Below are 18,610 nucleotides of genomic sequence, written 5' to 3'. Positions count from 1 at the left end.
GAGAATTTGTTTCAAGAAAGGTTTTTTAATAAAATGTTTTCACTTGTTTGACACTAGTCTGTATGGATTACCTCACTTTGAGGTAATTAGTCATAATTACTAGCTGTTAACTAAATGTCATATCTCTTCTTTGGTAATAACTTTTTTTTCTTTGAAAGCACTAAGGCCACTTTCTTAGTAATCTGTAAAAGAATCTGGTGCTTTTTGAGTTTGGCTCAACTGCTTTCTAACCTGGGTTCAGATGGGAATGTAGAGCAGAAAGTAGGGGCAGTTCTTTTTTTTTTTTTTCTTTTTTTGTGTGTGTGAGGAAGATCAGCCCTGAGGTAACATCCATGCTAATCCTCCTCTTTTTGCTGAGGAAGACCGGCTCTGAGCTAACATCTATTGCCAATCCTCCTCCTTTTATTTCCCCAAAGCCCCAGTAGATAGTTGTATATCATAGTTGCACATCCATCTAATTGTTGTATGTGGGATGTGGCCTCAGCATGGCCAGACAAGTGGTGCGTCGGTGCACGCCCGGGATCCAAACCCGGGCCGCCAGCAGCGGAGCGCGCGCACTAAACCGCTAAGCCATGGGGCCGGCCCAATAGGGGCAGTTCTATGCCTGGCCTCCTCACACAGACCACTCCAGGTCTGGTCCAGGGCTCTGCAGGGCAGATGGACAGAGGAAGCTACAAGATAGAGGACTGCAGGGTTGGTGTGGGGTGGAGTGGGGGAAGCTGAGAGGGGACAGGGAGAGGGAGGGAGTGGGGGAGAAGAAACCACTTTCTAGCTCTTTGTATATCTCCAACTAGGCTTCCTACATAAACTTTATTTATCTAAATTGAAATAATTTTAGGGGCCGGCCCCATGCTGTAGCGGTTAAGCGTGCGCGCTCCGCTGCTGGTGGCCTGGGTTCAGATCCCGGGTGCGCACCAATGCACCGCTTGTTAAGCCATGCTGTGGTGGCGTCCCATATAAAGTGGAGGAAGATGGGCACAGATGTTAGCCCAGGGCCAGTCTTCCTGGCATGGATGTTAGCTCAGGGCTGATCTTCCTCACAAAAAAAAAAGAAAGAAAGAGTGTTAGATGTTTTAGACAGGTGGAGATTTCTGATTTCCCAGTTTCATGTACAAAATAGGAGATACCTGCTTACAGTGAAAAGTGATTTTTCTCTGTTTTCACTTAGAATTTCAGGTCACGGTAGTGATTATTGTAAATAAATTCCACTCTTCTTTTGATATGAGAATGGTTAATACCTTGCGTGTGTTTAGATAAGGTGGATCACAGTGTGATAGAGCAAAAATAGCATGCATATCTGTGTTTACTGCTCAACTCTATTTATGATCAAAAGTCAATAAGCAATATAAATAATTATATTTTTATAAAAGGAGTTTTGAAATTTTAGAAGGATTTTAAGCACATTTATAGAGATTTGTTTATTTTCAGATACTGTTGATAAAGCCAAGAGATAACTGTTGAGAAACTTAGCTCTTAATATGAATATGCAAGGTTTTTTGTTTTTTAATTTTTGTTTTGTGCGTTACTTCTTGCCTTGTTCTTCACACGGGTGTTTTTGTCCCTTCAGCTTTCTCATGGAACATACAGCCTGATGTAACCCTCACAGCCTGGGTCAGTCAGAGGGAGTGTCAGCATCTTCATTTCCTTGAGATATTTAAAATACACATAAGCAAATAATAGCTGCTTATAACCCACAACCAAGTTTTTGGCCTCAGATAATAATTCCAGGTAGAATAATTCTGGAAAATGACTCTTAAACTGCAGTTTTCCTTAAAATCCCTTCTATTTGCTTAACTTGCATAGGATCAAAAATCTGGCTCCATTAGTTGATTGTGATGTAGCCCAAGTTTTAGCTAATAGATTCATCCCTTTACTAATTCTGCTTTTAGACGTATTTTTTCTCTTTTAAAATTTCATTTATATGGTCGTCATTTCTACTTCTGAGCATACAATTTCTTCCAAAAATAGGACAAGGACAAATACCAATTTGGTAAGACAAAGATCTTTTTCCGTGCGGGTCAAGTGGCCTATCTAGAAAAGCTGAGGGCAGACAAGCTGAGAGCGGCCTGCATCCGGATTCAGAAGACGATCCGAGGGTGGCTGCTGCGGAAGAAGTACCTGCGCATGCGGAAGGCGGCCATCACCGTGCAGAGATATGTGCGAGGCTACCAGGCCCGAGGGTAGGTCTCCCGGGGACCCGTCCCCTCTGGCTCATGGGCTCCTAAGATTAGAAAACTCATCTGATTCACTGGGCAACCTAGGACAGTTTTGAGTGGTCACCCTACCTGAGAAGGGAACACCTCACCTCCTCTTAGTTTCAAGGAATAACAAATTAAATCATAAGACAGTTAAATAAAATGAAGTTTCACACACCCTTATGAATGATTCACATTCATCCTCAAAAAAAAATTACAGATTACTGCCTACTCATGTCCACAGTATTTTTTTTTATACTTTTACATAGGCTTGAAGAGATCATCTGTAAATTAAAACAATCATGAATATGAGCTAGTTAATAATGATTCCTTTGAGGAGTTCTCGGGAACAATTGATTGAGAAAGTCCAGAAGAGATTACACTTCAGTGTGATTACGTATTAGGATAATTTTAACTTAGAAATATCTATAGAAATGAATTCATGATAAAGAACTTATACCTAAACAGATAGTTTAAGAAAAAATATCTATACGTTAGTGAGAGAGAGATCTAAGAAAGCTGGTGATAAGTCAGTGTGGGATTACTGTGCACAGCTGGTCTGCTGTGTTAGGGGACATGCCCTGGGGTGATGAGGACCATCCTAGCAAGGATGAACCTTTATGAGCTTCATTTTCTTTATTGTAAAATCAGGTAATATGCGGCATCCCACTTTTCACGGTTAGGAAAGCCTCAAATGAGATAATGAATGCAAAAATATTCTCGGGAACTCTAAAGTTGCTATACAAATTTAAGAAATATAAGTATTGATTTAACATGTACATTATTAGAATAATACAGTGGAGGTACTACTTGTTATGCTGAAGGTATTGGTGCTTTAAGTTTCTACAAAATGTATTCCTGGGTTTTTCTGATTACTGACGATGGACCACTCTTTTCTTTGGCCAGCTATGCTAAGTTCCTGCGCAGAACTAAGGCCGCAACCATCATTCAGAAGTACTGGCGCATGTATATAGTTCGAAAGAGATACAAGATTAAACAAACTGCCACTATTGTTCTTCAGTCTCATTTGCGAGGCTACTTAGCCAGAAATAGGTATCGCAAGGTGAGGCGTTATTTTCAACTTTGTTTATTCATTCTATTAACATTAATCAAATTCCATATCTATGCAAAGTACCACAGAGGCTCCTATGGACCTAGGATCCGTATGGAGACCACCACCAATTGAAATGTATTTTAAAATATTAAGTAAGTACATATATTTATTGACAAGGCAATGGTAAAAAGAAAATTTACCTCTCTTTTTTTCCTCTGATGTAATTTGAAAAAAAGTGAGTATATTAGTTTCCTATGGCTGCTGTAAGAAATTACTACCAATTTGTTGGCTTAAATTAACAGAAATTTATTCTTTAACCGTTCTGGAGACCAAAAGTCTGAAGTCACTGGGCCAAAATCAAGGTGTCAGCAGGGCTGCACTCCCTCCAGAAGCTCTAGGGGAGAATCCATTCCTTGCCTCTTCCAGCTTCTGGTGGCTACTAGTATGCCTTGTGTTTATGGCCACATCACTTCAATCTCTGCCTCTATCTTCATGTTACCTTTTCCTCTGTGTGTCTAACTTAGCTTCTTTTGTCTATCTTGTGAGAATACTTGTGATGGATTTAGGGCCCACCCAGATAATCCAGGATAATCTCTCCATCTCAGAATCCTTAACTTAATCACATCTGCAAAGATCTTTTTCCCAAATAAGGTAACATTTACAGATTCCAGGAATTAGGATCTGATATCTTTGGGGGCCTTTATTCAGCTGACTATAGTGAGCTTTGAATAGGTAGAATATATGACAGATGGGTAGAAGATTGTTCCAAGAATGAAACAACCTTGGAAGAATTTACTATGGTGAAAAGGAAATAAATTATAGCATGAATGTGATTAAAGTTGTATTGACTGGAATATGATGCTCCAGAAGTTTTTGACAAATAATCTTTATATCTAGCAATAATCAACATGACTGTAGATAATGGATCACCAGATTAATCTTAATCATCACCTCTGACAATATGTGATCTGGTTGACGAAAGGTTTTTATCTCTTTCATTTTGGCAAAGTTTTGAGTCTGTCCTTTAGGATACATTCCTAATAAGCCAGAAATACAGTCTGGATCTTAGAGCTCTATGAGCACCACTATTAGAAGGAACTACAATAGAGTGATTTGAGGGTCTTGTCTCTAATCACAGACAGTATGTGGGCGTGACTTAGGCCCTATTCGTGTATTTATTTTACTTTCTTATTTTCAAGTAATTGTAGACAGCAAAGAAAAATGGAGGGCCGGTCCCGTGGCGTAGCGGTTAAGTGCGCGCGCTCCGTTGCTGGCGGCCTGGGTTCGGATCCTGGGCTCACACTGATGCACCACTTGTCAGGCCATACTGTGGCGGCGTCCCATATAAAGTGGAGGAAGATGGGCACAGATGTTATCCCAGGGCTGGTTTTTCTCAGCAAAAAAACCCCAGGAGGATTGGCAGATGTTAGCTCAGGGCCGATCTTCCTCACAAAAAAAAAAAAAGAAAGAAAAATGGGAAGCTTAATGAGGCTTGAATGAGCATATTTAATAGCTATGTTTTGAAGAAAATTTGAAGACAGCTACTCCAGGTCTTTCTTTCTGTCCACATCTGCTTTTTAGTCTAGTGCTCTTTCTCTACAAACGTGAGCTTTCAAGGGTGGGAAAAGCCTTATTAAACTTGACTTTTTATTTATTTATTTTTTGTGAGGAAGATCAGCCCTGAGCTAACATCCATGCCAATCCTCCTCTTTTTTTCTTTTTGCTGAGGACAGCTGGCTCTGGGCTAACATCTGTGCCCATCTTCCTGCACTTTGTGTGAGATGCTGCCACAGCATGGCCTGACAAGCCTGCGTCGGTGCACTCCCGGGATCCTAACCTGGGCTGCCAGCAGCAGAGTGCGCGCACTTACCTGCTACGCCACAGGGCTGGCCCCCTAAACTTGACTTTTTAGATACACCAAACTGGTTACCCTCCTGTTTTCCTCACAACTCTCCTCAGGAACATCTGAACTAGGTTTTGAGGCCATTGGTTTAGCAGTAGCAGTCTCTGGCCAGCTCAGCTCCTGCTGTGACTGGACTCAGTGGAGGTCGCAGGTTAGAGGCTAGCTCACATATAGGCCAGTAGCACCCCATTAGTGCTCCTACTAGCTGTGTTTCCGGTCCAAGCTTCCCGTTTGTGGGGGTTGGCCGTCTTAAAGAGAGAGCAGGTGTTATTTAATTTCTCTGACTCACTGATGGAAATGAGATTGAGAATGGAAGCCCTAATTATATGCTGTTTCCATTTGACTGAAATTACAGAAATGGGCCAGTATCTGAAGTTACATGGAGAAAAGGAAATGGAATAGGAAAATTTGGCATCAGTAACCTTGCCACTGTGTGCTGCTTGGGTTTTAAAGTCTGAAAGCCTTCACTTTGTCATCACTGAATCTTATACAGTTCGTCATTAGTCATCCAGATAAGACAAGGGCCTCCCTCGGGATCGTGATGTTCAGTGAGAGCTCAGGATGCCTGACCTATTGCAGCATGATGCACAGTGACTGCACTTAGTGGAAACTGGAGGCTGCCTTAGCATTAGGAACACAGCCAAAAGGGGCAGCCTTGAGTTGGCTAAAGATACTGTTAAGGTCTCCTAGACACCTATGTTTATGTTGTATTTGATGGTTTAAAACTTAATCACTTATTTCTTAAATGTATCCTCTAGAATGGCACATTTTTTCCATTGTTTTTTTAGGTATATAACCTAAAAATAGAAACTATTCTTTTAATGATCTTATTAAACTGCTATCTATTTGAATAGATGGGTTCAGAAATTTTTACATTTAAAAAGTTTCATAAGAGAATCATTGTGTCCATTTGTAATAATCACTAAGAAATATTTAATCAAGTGCATATATTTAAACATCATTTATATCATACAAGAGTTATTTCATAAAATCGTCAACTTAGAAGGACCTCAAGGTTTTGCTAGTTCAACCTTTCTTAAAATTCAAGAATTTCTTCTCCATCATTCCTGGAAATTGTTTACACAATTTCTGCTTGATGGTCATTAGTGACAAGAAATTCATCTCATAAGGCAACTTTTTTGTTGTAAGTTGTTTATAAGTTTAGAGGAGTATCATGTTTTTTTTTAGAAAATACAACATAAAATCAAAATTAAGACTGGTTTACTTAGCTTCATCTTACTTATAGTTTTTTTCTTAAAGCTCCATCCCTACTACCTTTGAATCCCTTAAGTGGATTCCTGCTACATTTGAAACAGCAATGAGAGATCCTCACTAGAATGGTATTCCTCAAATATGGCAAAGTGTCATTTTTTTTGTTTTGAGGGAAAAAAATCAATAAATCAGTAATAAACTTTGCAATGCCCCAAGGGTTGGCCTCTATAGCCGGCTTACTGGCCATATCCGTGTCCTCAAGCATAGACCTAATGCACATTGAGATGGTATCAGCAGTAAGGGTGGGTAAGACTTTTATTTTAATAGCACAGGGTGCCAAGTTCTGTTCATTTTATAGAGGATCACCTGTTGCTAACAGAAATCATATACCAATAAGAAACCTAATGCATTTTTTCTTTCTTTTCAGAATTGTTTTCCTTTTAGTCATCTGGTGCCTTTTATTTAGACAGCTTCTACTTGTATACTCTGCTTATATTCATATATATGCATATAATCATACATATAACATGTGACTATAACCCATTTTTTTTTTTAAATTTTTCCCCCAAAGCCCCAGTAGATAGTTGTATGTCATAGCTGCACATCCTTCTAGTTGCTGTATGTGGGATGTGGCCTCAGCATGGCTGGAGAAGCGGTGCGTCGGTGCGCGCCTGGGATCCGAACCCCAGGCCACCAGCAGCGGAGCACGCGCACTTAACCACTAAGCCATGGGGCCAGCCCTATAACCCATTTTTATATATGTTTCTCAAATCACCTTTTAAAGTCTACTTTTCAAATCACCTTTTAAAATAATTTTGTGCCTCCATATATTTGTGATATGTACAATCCACATAATACATTGTTGCTTCAACTTTTGTATCTTTCCCTTTAGGTGGTGTGTGGATTCTCAGCCTGACACACATATGTTGATAGAGTTGAACCTTGAGTCTAGTCCTGGGTCTGACGTTACTCGCACTTACCCTTCCTTGCAGATACTCCGTGAGCACAAAGCAGTGATCATTCAGAAGTGGGTCCGGGGCTGGCTGGCTCGCACCTACTACAAGAGGAGCATGCATGCCATTATCTACCTTCAGTGCTGCTTCCGGCGGATGATGGCCAAGCGTGAGCTGAAGAAGCTCAAGATTGAGGCCCGATCCGTGGAGCGCTATAAGAAGCTCCACATCGGCATGGAGAACAAGATCATGCAGCTGCAGCGCAAAGTGGACGAGCAGGTGTGTTTTAAACAGGAGCCCTGAAAGTGGAGCATGCCTGAAAAAATCCACTGGGATTATTTTCAGCATTGTCTCCCCTTGACTTTACCTTTTAAGTTAAGCAAAAAAGTAAAATAATAATAACAGTAATGAGTGTGGAAATAGTAACAGGATCGTAGGTAAGATTATAATTGCAAGGACTAAGGCAGGAAATTATTTTGAGAACACAGCCAGATTTACCAGCTCTCCAAGCCGTTATGACACAGTCCTATTGTACTTGATACTTTACAAAGCTCTTTCATCACTCTCATTCATTTGCATGTAGGGTAACGTTCTTTTTGCAGATGAGTTGTTTAGCATTGAAATGGCAAAAGAAGCAGGAAGATGTCCATGCTTCTGAGGAATCTACAGTCTATTTGCAGAGATAAAAGTTTGATTTCTTAGAGATCGTTACTAAGTAATGTCTTAGCACATGCGACTGATATAAAGGTAATTAGTAATACATAAATACTGAGGAGGGCAAAGAAAATCAGAAAACAGAATGAAATAGGATTCACCAGAAAATTTTTCCGAGTGGGAGGAGTTTTGAAATAGTGAACAAAGAGCTTTGTAAGAAACTTGTGATTTTGAGGCCATTTTATCGTTCTTATGCATCACCTGGCTAACACGTAGCTTTTACTAACACACTGATTTGTTTTCAAAAGCAAGGATGGATTTTCCTATTTCTGGATTAAGAATCAGGAAATTAAGAATTTACTATAGTAACTTGCCCTGTGACTATAAGAAAATCACATCTATGTTGCCCATCATATAAAACAGAAATGATTGTGCCTTTTCTCTTCTCTCTTTGTGTCACTAAGAGGATATTAATTGTGTTATTGTAAATGTTGTGGTTAGTATTTTGGTTAGATACTATATCAATGCTATGATGACATGCATGACTATGATGAATGAGCGTGGTTTTCTCACTAAATACATTTGATGATGTGTATATTTACTTGTTACTTATGTGTGTGTTTAAAGAACAAAGACTACAAATGCCTCATGGAAAAACTGACCAATCTGGAAGGAATATACAACTCCGAGACTGAGAAACTACGAAGTGACTTAGAACGTCTTCAACTAAGTGAGGAGGAAGCTAAAATTGCTACTGGACGGGTCCTCAGTCTGCAGGAAGAAATTGCCAAGCTCCGGAAAGACCTGGAACAAACTCAGTCAGAGAAAAAATCCATTGAAGAGTGTGCAGATAGATACAAACAAGAAACTGAGCAGGTAGGAACTAATGTTTGTATCCCCATCTACTCCTTTCGCAAAGGAAATGTGCTGTTGTCTTGACCTGGCCCATGTAGCTTAATATTGGTTTCAGTTGAAGGTGAAATACAAATTTCAGTTGGTTTACTGTTCGTTTCTAGTGTTTCCCAAGCTTTCTTCCCACATGATGGATGAGTAGCTGTAGGTCTTTTAGTAGAATCTTTTGACTCTAATAAGAACAGAGGCAAAGCAGTATCGTAAGAAGGGAATTAATGGCCAAGTACCTGCTATACACTCTCATTCTTTAAATGTGTAGGTCTGGATGGAGTGTAGACTCCTTTTTCTTCAGTAGGGTTGATGTGATTAAGAATCAAATCAACAATGAACTGTCGATAGCTGATAGTAGAGATCTTTACGGAACCCTGCATAAAGGCTGTGTTGAGAAGTCCAAGAGGGAGAATCTAAATGTTTGCACACTGATTGCAGCCAAGAGCTACTATGCAGATAGAACAACAAAAAGATGCTTACAGATTGATCAGTGCTTCCACATTATAAATATGTATTAACTTATGTCAGAACTTTATTAAATACAGAAAATACTAAGGTTCTCAAACAGTAATGAGATGTATTGTTTAAACAAAATAAAAGTACCTGAACATGAGGCTTACTGGAAAAAGTAGTAGATTTTCAGAGATTCCACTAGTCTTATCATCTTTAAGTGAAAAAAGAGTTGATGGCTGTAACTACTGGCAAGAATCCCAATATGCTTTTTCTGTAGTGACTTCTGAACATTAACAGCAGCAGATGCAATGAGAGCCTCAGAAGGAGCTAGATGGAACTCAGGTAGGATAGTGTAGCTAATTAAATTGCAACCCTTCTATGATATTCAGGGTCCTAATAAAATAATTCCTCCTATATTTCCAGCAGATCTGGGCTCTGTACATGGAAACAGCAGTGCCATTATATATGTTATTTTGACATAACAAGCTTGTTCTGTCACAATTCAAATATGCATTCAAAGGGATACTCTTGAGATTTAAGATCTCTTTTTTTGTTGTTTCCTGAGTCCATGGAAGCTTTTCAAATCCCTCTGAATCTACAGAGTATTTAAGCTTGGTAGGAGTACTCTCTTTTCCTCTTCAAAGTCAAGTTCATACCTTTCTAGTCTGATAGAATACTAGACATGAGCAGATTCAGATTTCTCCTTTCTTTGCATTTCATTATCTTCTGGTTTTCACAGGAGAGCTATAGGCACTACCATTAATTCTTTTGGATGGGGTGTGGTAATGGGGAAAAATGAAAAAATTTCACTGTGATAGCCATCTTTATGGTCAGGAAAGCTACACTCCCAGTCAGCCTGATCAGGGAGCCCAGAAGGGATGCTAGCACTGTGGTTTTTAACCAGGAGTATGTATCAGAATCTGCTGGAGAGTTATTGACAAGATACCTGCTCAAGCTCTGGGAATGTGGGCTAGGCACGTGTATTCTGAAAAAGCACCACAGGTGACTGGTTGCACACACCTGACAAAGAACAGCTTCTCTCAAGAGCACATAGAGAAATCAGGCCTTTCCACTGAGAGTGGATGTTACCCCCGTATCAGCATGGAGGGAAGAGACTGAAGCAGCAGAAGGAACCCCTGTGGACTGACTTCTACTGTGGCAGCATTGTTATCTAACTGCGCTCGTCTTCAGGGATCCTTAGTCACAGGGCCCTCTTTCTCTGTCTCTGAACTCCTGACACTTTGTCTTTATTATTAAAGCTGTTACTTTAAGAGTTCCTTGAACTTATGCTTAGAGAAAGAAATTCAAATTGCACTTATCACAAGCATCACATTTTATTCCAAAGAATGAACTGAGTAAATTGTGAACTTTGCGAAGTTACTTTTCGTTTTGATTTTTGCTTCCTGGGAGTCCTTATCCAACCAGGAACCAGAAAATTACAAGTTAATGCCTGTTTTGTTGTTTTTTTTTTTTTGGTGAAGAAGATTAGCCCTGAGCTAACATCTTTGCCCATCTTCTTTATATGTGGAACGCCTGCCACAGTGTGACTTGATAAGCTGTGTGTGGGTCCACACCTAGGATCTGAACCTGTGAACCCCGGACCACCAAAGCGGAGCATGCGAACTTAACCACTACGCCACTGAGCCCGCCCTGATGCCTTTTTTTTTTTTTAACTGTGGTAAAATATACATATACATACCATAAAATTTGTCATTGTAACCATTTTTAACTGTACATTTCTGTGGCATTAAGTGCATTCACACTGTTGTAAGGTGTGTGAGCTGTGCATTCACACTGTTGTAAGGTATGTAAGGAGCTTCAGAAGGTCTTCTGTGAATTTCCAGAAACAAAATGCCCTTCATATCTTTCTTAACCTCCTTAATCTCTCTTCTTGAATCATGGGTACAGATAAGCCTTGTGTTAGGGTGTTAAGGTGAGAAGGCATTATTATCATTGCTTCAAGAGCAAATGCTTACTAGGTGCCAGGCAATTGCTAAATGCCCAAGGTACAAAGTAAAACAACGACAGCAGTCATCTTTGTCCTCCAGGAATTTCTAGTCTACTAGGGAAGCAAAAGTAAATCATTTATAAAGGCTCTAAAGAAGCATATATGGAATCCTGTTCTAGCCCAAAGAGAGACATCAAATTGGAGGGGGTTTCCAGAAAGGCTTTCTGAAGAGAGTAATGCTTGAGCCAAGTCTGAAAGATGACTAGACATTTCTAAGCAAAGAAATGAGGCACAGAGATGTGGAAGTAAGGAGTGACTGCTGTGTGGCCTTCGTAGCAGGCTTCCTCTGTCTACTGCAGCCATCTCAGTTTGTTGTTTCACTTTATAGCTGGTATCAAATCTGAAGGAAGAAAATACTTTGTTGAAGCAGGAAAAGGAGGCCCTCAATCATCTTATCGTGGAGCAGGCTAAGGAAATGACAGGTAAGGCTCATGTGGACCCCACCTACTGCGCTCCAGCCAACCGCAGACCAAGGTTTTATAAGTTACAACTTTGCATAGAGCTTAAATATTTTTAAAAATTGAAGCTATCAGTAAATTTACAAAGTTCCAAGAGGCAAATGCTCTAAATATTTTGGTTGAATTAGTTGATGAACTTGTAAATCTGGTCTCTCTATGTACCAATGTGAGCTAATGTTTAGTCAATATCGTATGTAATTAAAAAAAATTAATTGTTCTGCAGGTATGACTTATGGGTTATGGCTTATAGGATTTCTGTTGATTTAGGAAGAATTCTTTTTTTTTTTTTTTATAATTTATTTATTTTTTCCCCCCAAACCCCCAGTAGATAGTTATATGTCATAGCTGCACATCCTTCTAGTTGCTGTATGTGAGACTTGGCCTCAACATGGCCGGGGAAGCAGTGCATCGGTGCACGCTCGGGATCCGAACCCGGGCCACCAACAGCGGAGCGCGAGCACTTAACCCCTAAGCCACGGGGCCAGCCCAGGAAGAATTCTTGAGCTAATATGTATATGTGTGTGTATTATTTTTTTTTTAATTTATTCTTTGCTGAACCAATGGATATTTTTCTCCAAGCTCAACCACTCTTTGCCACCAAACTAAAAAAAAACACTCTAATTTTTTGAATAGAGAACTAATTAGACGTGACATTTATTCTATGTGCTGTTTATGTGATTGATTAGAATGATGATAATTTACAAGGAATCCACGTGTACGTAAACGTGGGATAAGGAGATATAGATCAACTACAGTAAGCAGTGGTGGAAATGGAAAGGAAGAGATGGATTGGAGTGAGGATATATTATATGACCAGAGCCAACAGAATGTTATCATTTTTGATGTGGTATTCAAAAAAGGAATAAAAATGTTCTAAAGTTTTGAGATGAAGTATCAAAACAATAATGATGTTATTAGTAATGAGGAAATTGAGAAAAAAAGTACCTGTTTATGAGGCAAATTAATGAGATCAGTCGTTAGAGTGTTAAGATTTAGGTGTCAGCCACGGCCCCCAGACAGAGATGTTGTGAAAGCAAATTGAGATTAAAGATTAGAGAGAGAAAGAAATGAGCCTTAAGATATCCATTAAAGCTATGATGATAAGAGAGCCCTCTGTGCTTTTCCCCACACCGCCTCCTCCCTCCCAATTAAAGGGATAATGTGAAGGAAGGAGAAGAAAATCTGGAACTAAATGTTATAAGATGACCATAAGTAAGGGATAAGGTGAAGAAAAGAAGCCAGGAAAGACAATACAGAGAGAAAGGAGAAAGCAGTCACTGAAAACAGGGAAAGAAGGCTGCTAGGATGCAGAATGTAATGGAAGGGTCCAGAATGATGAGACTACTTCTAGGAAAATATAAAATGTTATTTGAAACTGAACAATAAAAGCAAAGAAATAACAGAGGATTTGCTTAGGGAAAATTTGTTGGTAGCCTTGGGCAGCTACTGCAAATTGGTGAGAAAAAAGGCAATTTATAGAATATTAAAGAGAAGAAATTCTTTCATTTATTCATTTACAAATTATTAAAGCCCTATAATAGGGAAACCATGGAAGCAGTTGTGACAAGACGCTTGCGGCCGTGGAGCTGACAGAGAAAGAAATGGTGAAGCAACAGAAGCAGGCAGGGCAGAGTAAGATTTCACCACAAAATATGAGAATAAAATGGGCCATAGTGGTAGGAAACTTAATATTATAAATGTGACTGGTTGGCTCATTGAGTTAAAATATACAGCTGAGATTGGAGGCTCTTTCACTTTGCTTTATCTGCAGTCAGGGGCTAGCCTCCACTCTCCAGATGATGTCCTAGCCAAATGCAAGCCGCTGGCAACAGAAAGGGCAGAGTGCGGTGGGTAAATGGAAAGATCAGGGCTCCCCGAGGAGCACATATGAGATGGCCAAGAAGTAAACAGCACAGGAGACCAGGGCTGGGGATCCTATCTGGTTAGAAACTGGGAGTAATAGGACAGCGGGGGAGTTCAGAGTGCTGGAAAACTGTAGGATAGACCTCGGGGCTGAGATGAGCTGGAGGAGACTCTAGAGAAGGACGGCTCGGTCCTCTGAGAAATCACTGTTCCCTCAGAGACCTGAGGGATATTTCTGATTTTGACAGAGTACACTAATTTGGACAAAAGAAGTTTATGAATAGCCAGAAACAGAATACTACTGAAATAAAAAATATGTACTTTAGTTACTGGACAATGACTGGTGGACCTTCATCAAGGATGTGCTATAGCCAGTGAATGGACTAGAGCACTCAGTCTGCAGTACGTGGAAGAACTTGGTAGATAAATATTGTTCATATTAAAAAATTATTTTATGTTTTGGTCATGATATTTTCTCTTTTGCTACTTTCACTCTTCATCTTGATACTCTTCACCTTGCTACTTGATACTCTTCATCACTCATAGTGGTGCTACAAGTAAAACCGCTTGCAGAGAAGCTGGAAGTCGGTGTACACGTTTGTACTCTGCCTTCTGTGGAGCCATTTTCATATGCTTTTCTGTCTTCTTTCTTTCAGAGACTATGGAGAAGAAGTTAGTAGAAGAAACGAAACAACTGGAACTTGATCTTAATGATGAAAGGCTGAGATATCAGAACCTTCTGAATGAGTTCAGTCGCTTAGAAGAACGATATGATGACCTCAAGGAAGAGATGACTCTGATGGTGGTGAGTCAAACACTTTTGCTTGTTTTAAATGAAAAATTTTAAACATATACAAAAGTAGATAGACTAGTAGAATGAACCCCTGTGCATCCCATGTACTCATTACCCAATTCCAAAATGGTCAACACATTTTTACTCCTTGTTCTACCCCTCCATCCCACCCCATCCAAGGGATTGGATTGTTTTAAAGCAAATCCAAGAAATCAAATAACTTTATTCATAAATATTTTGTAAAGTCACTTTGAAGACTGGGCTGTCAGATAATACAAAGTCAATATAGCTGGACTTTGTTTTATGTATTGAATGTCTTAATGTAAAATTTGCATATAAAGGAAATGTTTATATAGTTAAGTATTTTCTCCACTGGTTTTTATTATGATTTCAAAGACATATTCCTACAAAAAGAAAATTCAGCCTCTATTTGTAATAAATTATCTTATCTCTTTCAAGGACTCTTCTGCATCTGCCACTGTACCTTTTGTACTTTTAATAGTTCTGCACACCCTTCCTGTTCTACTTATCCTGCTATCAGGAAACAGTTCCCTAGCTCTCTTGTTCCCTACAAGTATCAGCCTTGAAGGTAACCTACTGGTACAAATGACCAGAAATGCTCTGAAATATCTCTTATAAAAAACAAGATAATTTGGTATCTGTGGGGTAGAGTATTTGCTTCAAAGTTTGCTTCTATCAGGATCCTTTGACAAAGTTCTTTAAAATGTGACATTTAAAACGTCAAAATAAAAGAGATTATGTAACACAAAAGAAATGAAGTAAATTTATCACTTTGCAGATGAGAAAACCTGGTCTCAGAGAGGTTAAAAAGCTAATTTAAATCCCACAGTTGGACTATTATTTCAAGCCTCACTACTCTACCCTGATTTATATGTGACAGAGAAATCAAAGGTAGGAGTAGGTCACCATTATCCTTATAATTGACAAATCGGAAGGACCTGCGTTAAGTCTTGTCTTCCTTGATCTCCCTGCTGTGCTTGGCCCTGTTGAAGCCTTTCCTCATTCACATTCTCTCACCCTTAGCTTTCTCTAGAGTCATTTTCCTCTCCCTTTCAACATCATGCTCCCCAGGGTTCCATTCTTGGGTGTATTTTTATTTACTAGATAAACACACCAACATTTATGGTTAATCTATGCTTCGGTTATAGTTAGAGCTAAGCTTTCTATCCCACTGTGTGTTTCTGAGGCCACTAGTTACTTGGAATGTTAAGAAGTGGCATTGGGAAAAGAAATGATTGAGGTCAAATAAATGTGAGAATCAATCAGTTTAAACAGAGATATGCAGATTCTTTTTTCCTACAGAATTTCTTGAATTCTTTAATCATGTGTGTCTTGTGAACCTCAGAAAATAAAATGAGACAAGCATGTGCCTTGTATATATCACTCTCTGAGCACATTCCAGAGACATCTGTGAGGTTAATAGATCTCCTTAGTCAGAGAGTTAGAGGTAGCCATATCTATAAAAGACCCTCCAGCAATGGCCATCCTACAGCAACTTAAAAGGGCTATCCCTTCCTGCTGAGCAAGTCTCTGCCTGCTATCCGTTCTGTTGCCAGCAGCGCTGTGGAAAAAGAAAGATGTAACCACGTTACAGCTGTAATTCAGTTGCTTGGTTTTTTTTTAATTAAAAAAAAATTTTAATATTTATTTATTTATTTATTATTATTTTTTAACTGAGGAAGATTTGCTCTGAGCTAACATCCACTGCCAACCTTCCTCTTTTTGTGTGTGAGCCACCATCACAGCATGGCCACTGACAGGCAAGTGGTGGAGGTCCGTACCCGAGAACCGCACCCTGGGCCGCCAAAACGGAGCGTGCTGAACTTACACTAGGCCACCAGGGCTGGTCCTAGTCACTTGATTTTTTTTTATTTGTCAGCCTATATCTCTCTCCATTGTATGCCTATGACTCGTCATTCCTCTTGGGTAACAAAATGGTCAGAAGACGGGAAGAGGAAAATAGCAGAGGAAAGATCAGAGGTTGCTCGCTTCCTACTCAACTCTTCGTTAGGCTCATTTCCTAGCTCTAGATGCGATCGAGATCGCAGTCTTTGCAGAAAATGTTTGCCGAGAATTGCAAAGAATAAAAAATTTGACTTTATAATTTAGGACTAATTAAAATATTAATAGCAATATCTTATTTTAATGTTTAGATAGAACTTTGAAACTAACAGATGGGTACTTGGCTAATATTGCTTACAGTGTTCTGCAAATGCAGCTCTCACTGCCACAATGCTAAGAAGCATTTTGTAGTAAATAGACTATTCAAATGGATGCCAGGAAACTTTAGGGAGGGGAATTGATAGACTGCCTCAGGGCTCCCTGTAATCTGTGTGATACATGGACCAAAGATAGTGCCACTGACTGATTACTAGGGTCTAGATTTGTTCGCCCTGGTACCAAGAAGTGTTGTAGGAATTTTTTCAGGAACGTTCAGTTATAGGGCAGAGGCAATGAAGAAAAGACTGATCCAGGGCTAAGGAGTTTCAAGGCAACAATGAAAGGATAATGAGGCAAGGGAATCTAGGCTCGTGAAATGTTGGAAGGTAAATTAATTCCGAGTATACCAAGCATCTTTTCTGACCACAACGGTATGAAACTAGAAATCAACTATAGGAAGAAAATCAGAAAAGCCACAAATAGGTGGAGATTAAACAAAATGCTACTGAATAATGACTGGGTCAACGAAGAAATCAAAGAAGAAATAAAAAAATACCTGGAGACAAATGAAAATGAAAATATGACATACCAGAATTTATGGGATACAGCAAAAGCGGTTCTAAGAGGAAAGTTTATAGCAATACAGGCCTATCTCAACAAACAAGAAAAATCTCAAATAAACCATCTAACAATGCACCTAAAGGAACTGGAAAAAGAAGAACAAACAAAGCCCCAAATCAGTAGAAGAAGGGAAATAATAAAAATCAGAGCAGAAATAAATGAAATAGAGACCAAAAAAACAATAGAAAAAATTAATAAAACCAAGAGCAGGTCCTTTGAAAGGATAAACAAAATTGACAAACCTTTAGCTAGACTCACCAAGAACAAAAGAGAGAAGGCACAAATAAGTAAAATCAGAAATGAAAGAGGAGAAATTACAACAGACACCTCAGAAATACAAAAGATTATAAGAGAATGCTATGAAAAGCTATATGCCAACCAATTCGACAATCTGGAAGAAATGGATAAATTCTTAGAATCATACAACCTTCCAAAACTGGATCAATAAGAAGTAGAGAATTTGAATAGACCAATCACCAGTAAGGAGATCGAAACAGCAATCAAAAAGTTCCCCAAAAATAAAAGTCCAGGACCAGATGGCTTCCCTGGTGAATTCTACCAAACATTCAAAGAAGACTTAATACCTATCCTTCTCAAACTCTTCCAAAAAATTGAGGAGGGGGGGAAGCTCCCTAACTCATTCTACGAAGCCGACATTACCCTGATACCAAAACCAGACAAGGACAACACAAAAAAAGAAAATTACAGGCCAATATCAGTGATGAACATCGATGCAAAAATCCTCAACAAAATACTAGCAAATCGCATACAACAATACGTTAAAAAGATTATACACCATGATCAAGTGGGATTTATTCCAGGTATGCAGGGTTGGTTTAACATTCGCAAATCAATCAATGTGATACGCCACATTAATAAAATGAAGAATAAAAATCACATGATCATCTCAATAGATGCAGGCAAAGCATTTGACAAGATACAGCATCCACTTATGATAAAAAGTCTTAATAAAATGGGTATAGAAGGAAAGTACCTCAACATAATAAAGGCCATATATGAGAAACCCACAGCTAATATCATCCTCAATGGTGAAAAACTGAAAGCCATCCCTCTAAGAACAGGAACCAGACAAGGATGCCCACTGTCACCACTCCTATTTAACATGGTACTGGAAGTCCTAGCCGGAGCAATCAGGCAAGAGATAGAAATAAAAGGGATCCAAATTGGAAAGGAAGAAGTGAAACTGTCACTATTTGCAGATGACATGATTTTATATATAGAAAACCCTAAAGAATCCACCAGAAAACTTTTATAAGTAATAAACGAATATGGTAAAGTTGCAGGATACAAAATCAACATACGAAAATCAGTTGCATTTCTATACACTAACAACGAAGT

The 18,610-nt window shown here is 39.1% G+C and overlaps 1 protein-coding gene across 4 annotated transcripts in view; it reads left to right on the top strand.

Annotated features, from left to right (window-relative positions):
* Window positions 1-18,610, top strand: part of MYO5A (myosin VA) — a 194,350-nt gene that overhangs the window by 121,682 nt on the left and 54,058 nt on the right. For all 4 annotated transcript variants that reach the window (XM_058541598.1, XM_058541600.1, XM_058541597.1 and 1 more), the window contains 6 exons: window positions 1,969-2,180; window positions 3,102-3,258; window positions 7,357-7,596; window positions 8,599-8,847; window positions 11,664-11,757; window positions 14,313-14,461. In XM_058541598.1, coding sequence (XP_058397581.1) covers window positions 1,969-2,180; window positions 3,102-3,258; window positions 7,357-7,596; window positions 8,599-8,847; window positions 11,664-11,757; window positions 14,313-14,461 — 1,101 coding nt within the window. The remainder of the gene's footprint in view (window positions 1-1,968; window positions 2,181-3,101; window positions 3,259-7,356; window positions 7,597-8,598; window positions 8,848-11,663; window positions 11,758-14,312; window positions 14,462-18,610) is intronic.

Source organism: Diceros bicornis, chromosome 5 (assembly GCF_020826845.1).
Source record: "Diceros bicornis minor isolate mBicDic1 chromosome 5, mDicBic1.mat.cur, whole genome shotgun sequence".
In the NCBI taxonomy this organism is placed as follows: Eukaryota; Metazoa; Chordata; class Mammalia; order Perissodactyla; family Rhinocerotidae; genus Diceros; species Diceros bicornis.
This window is presented reverse-complemented; position numbering and strand designations above follow the sequence as displayed.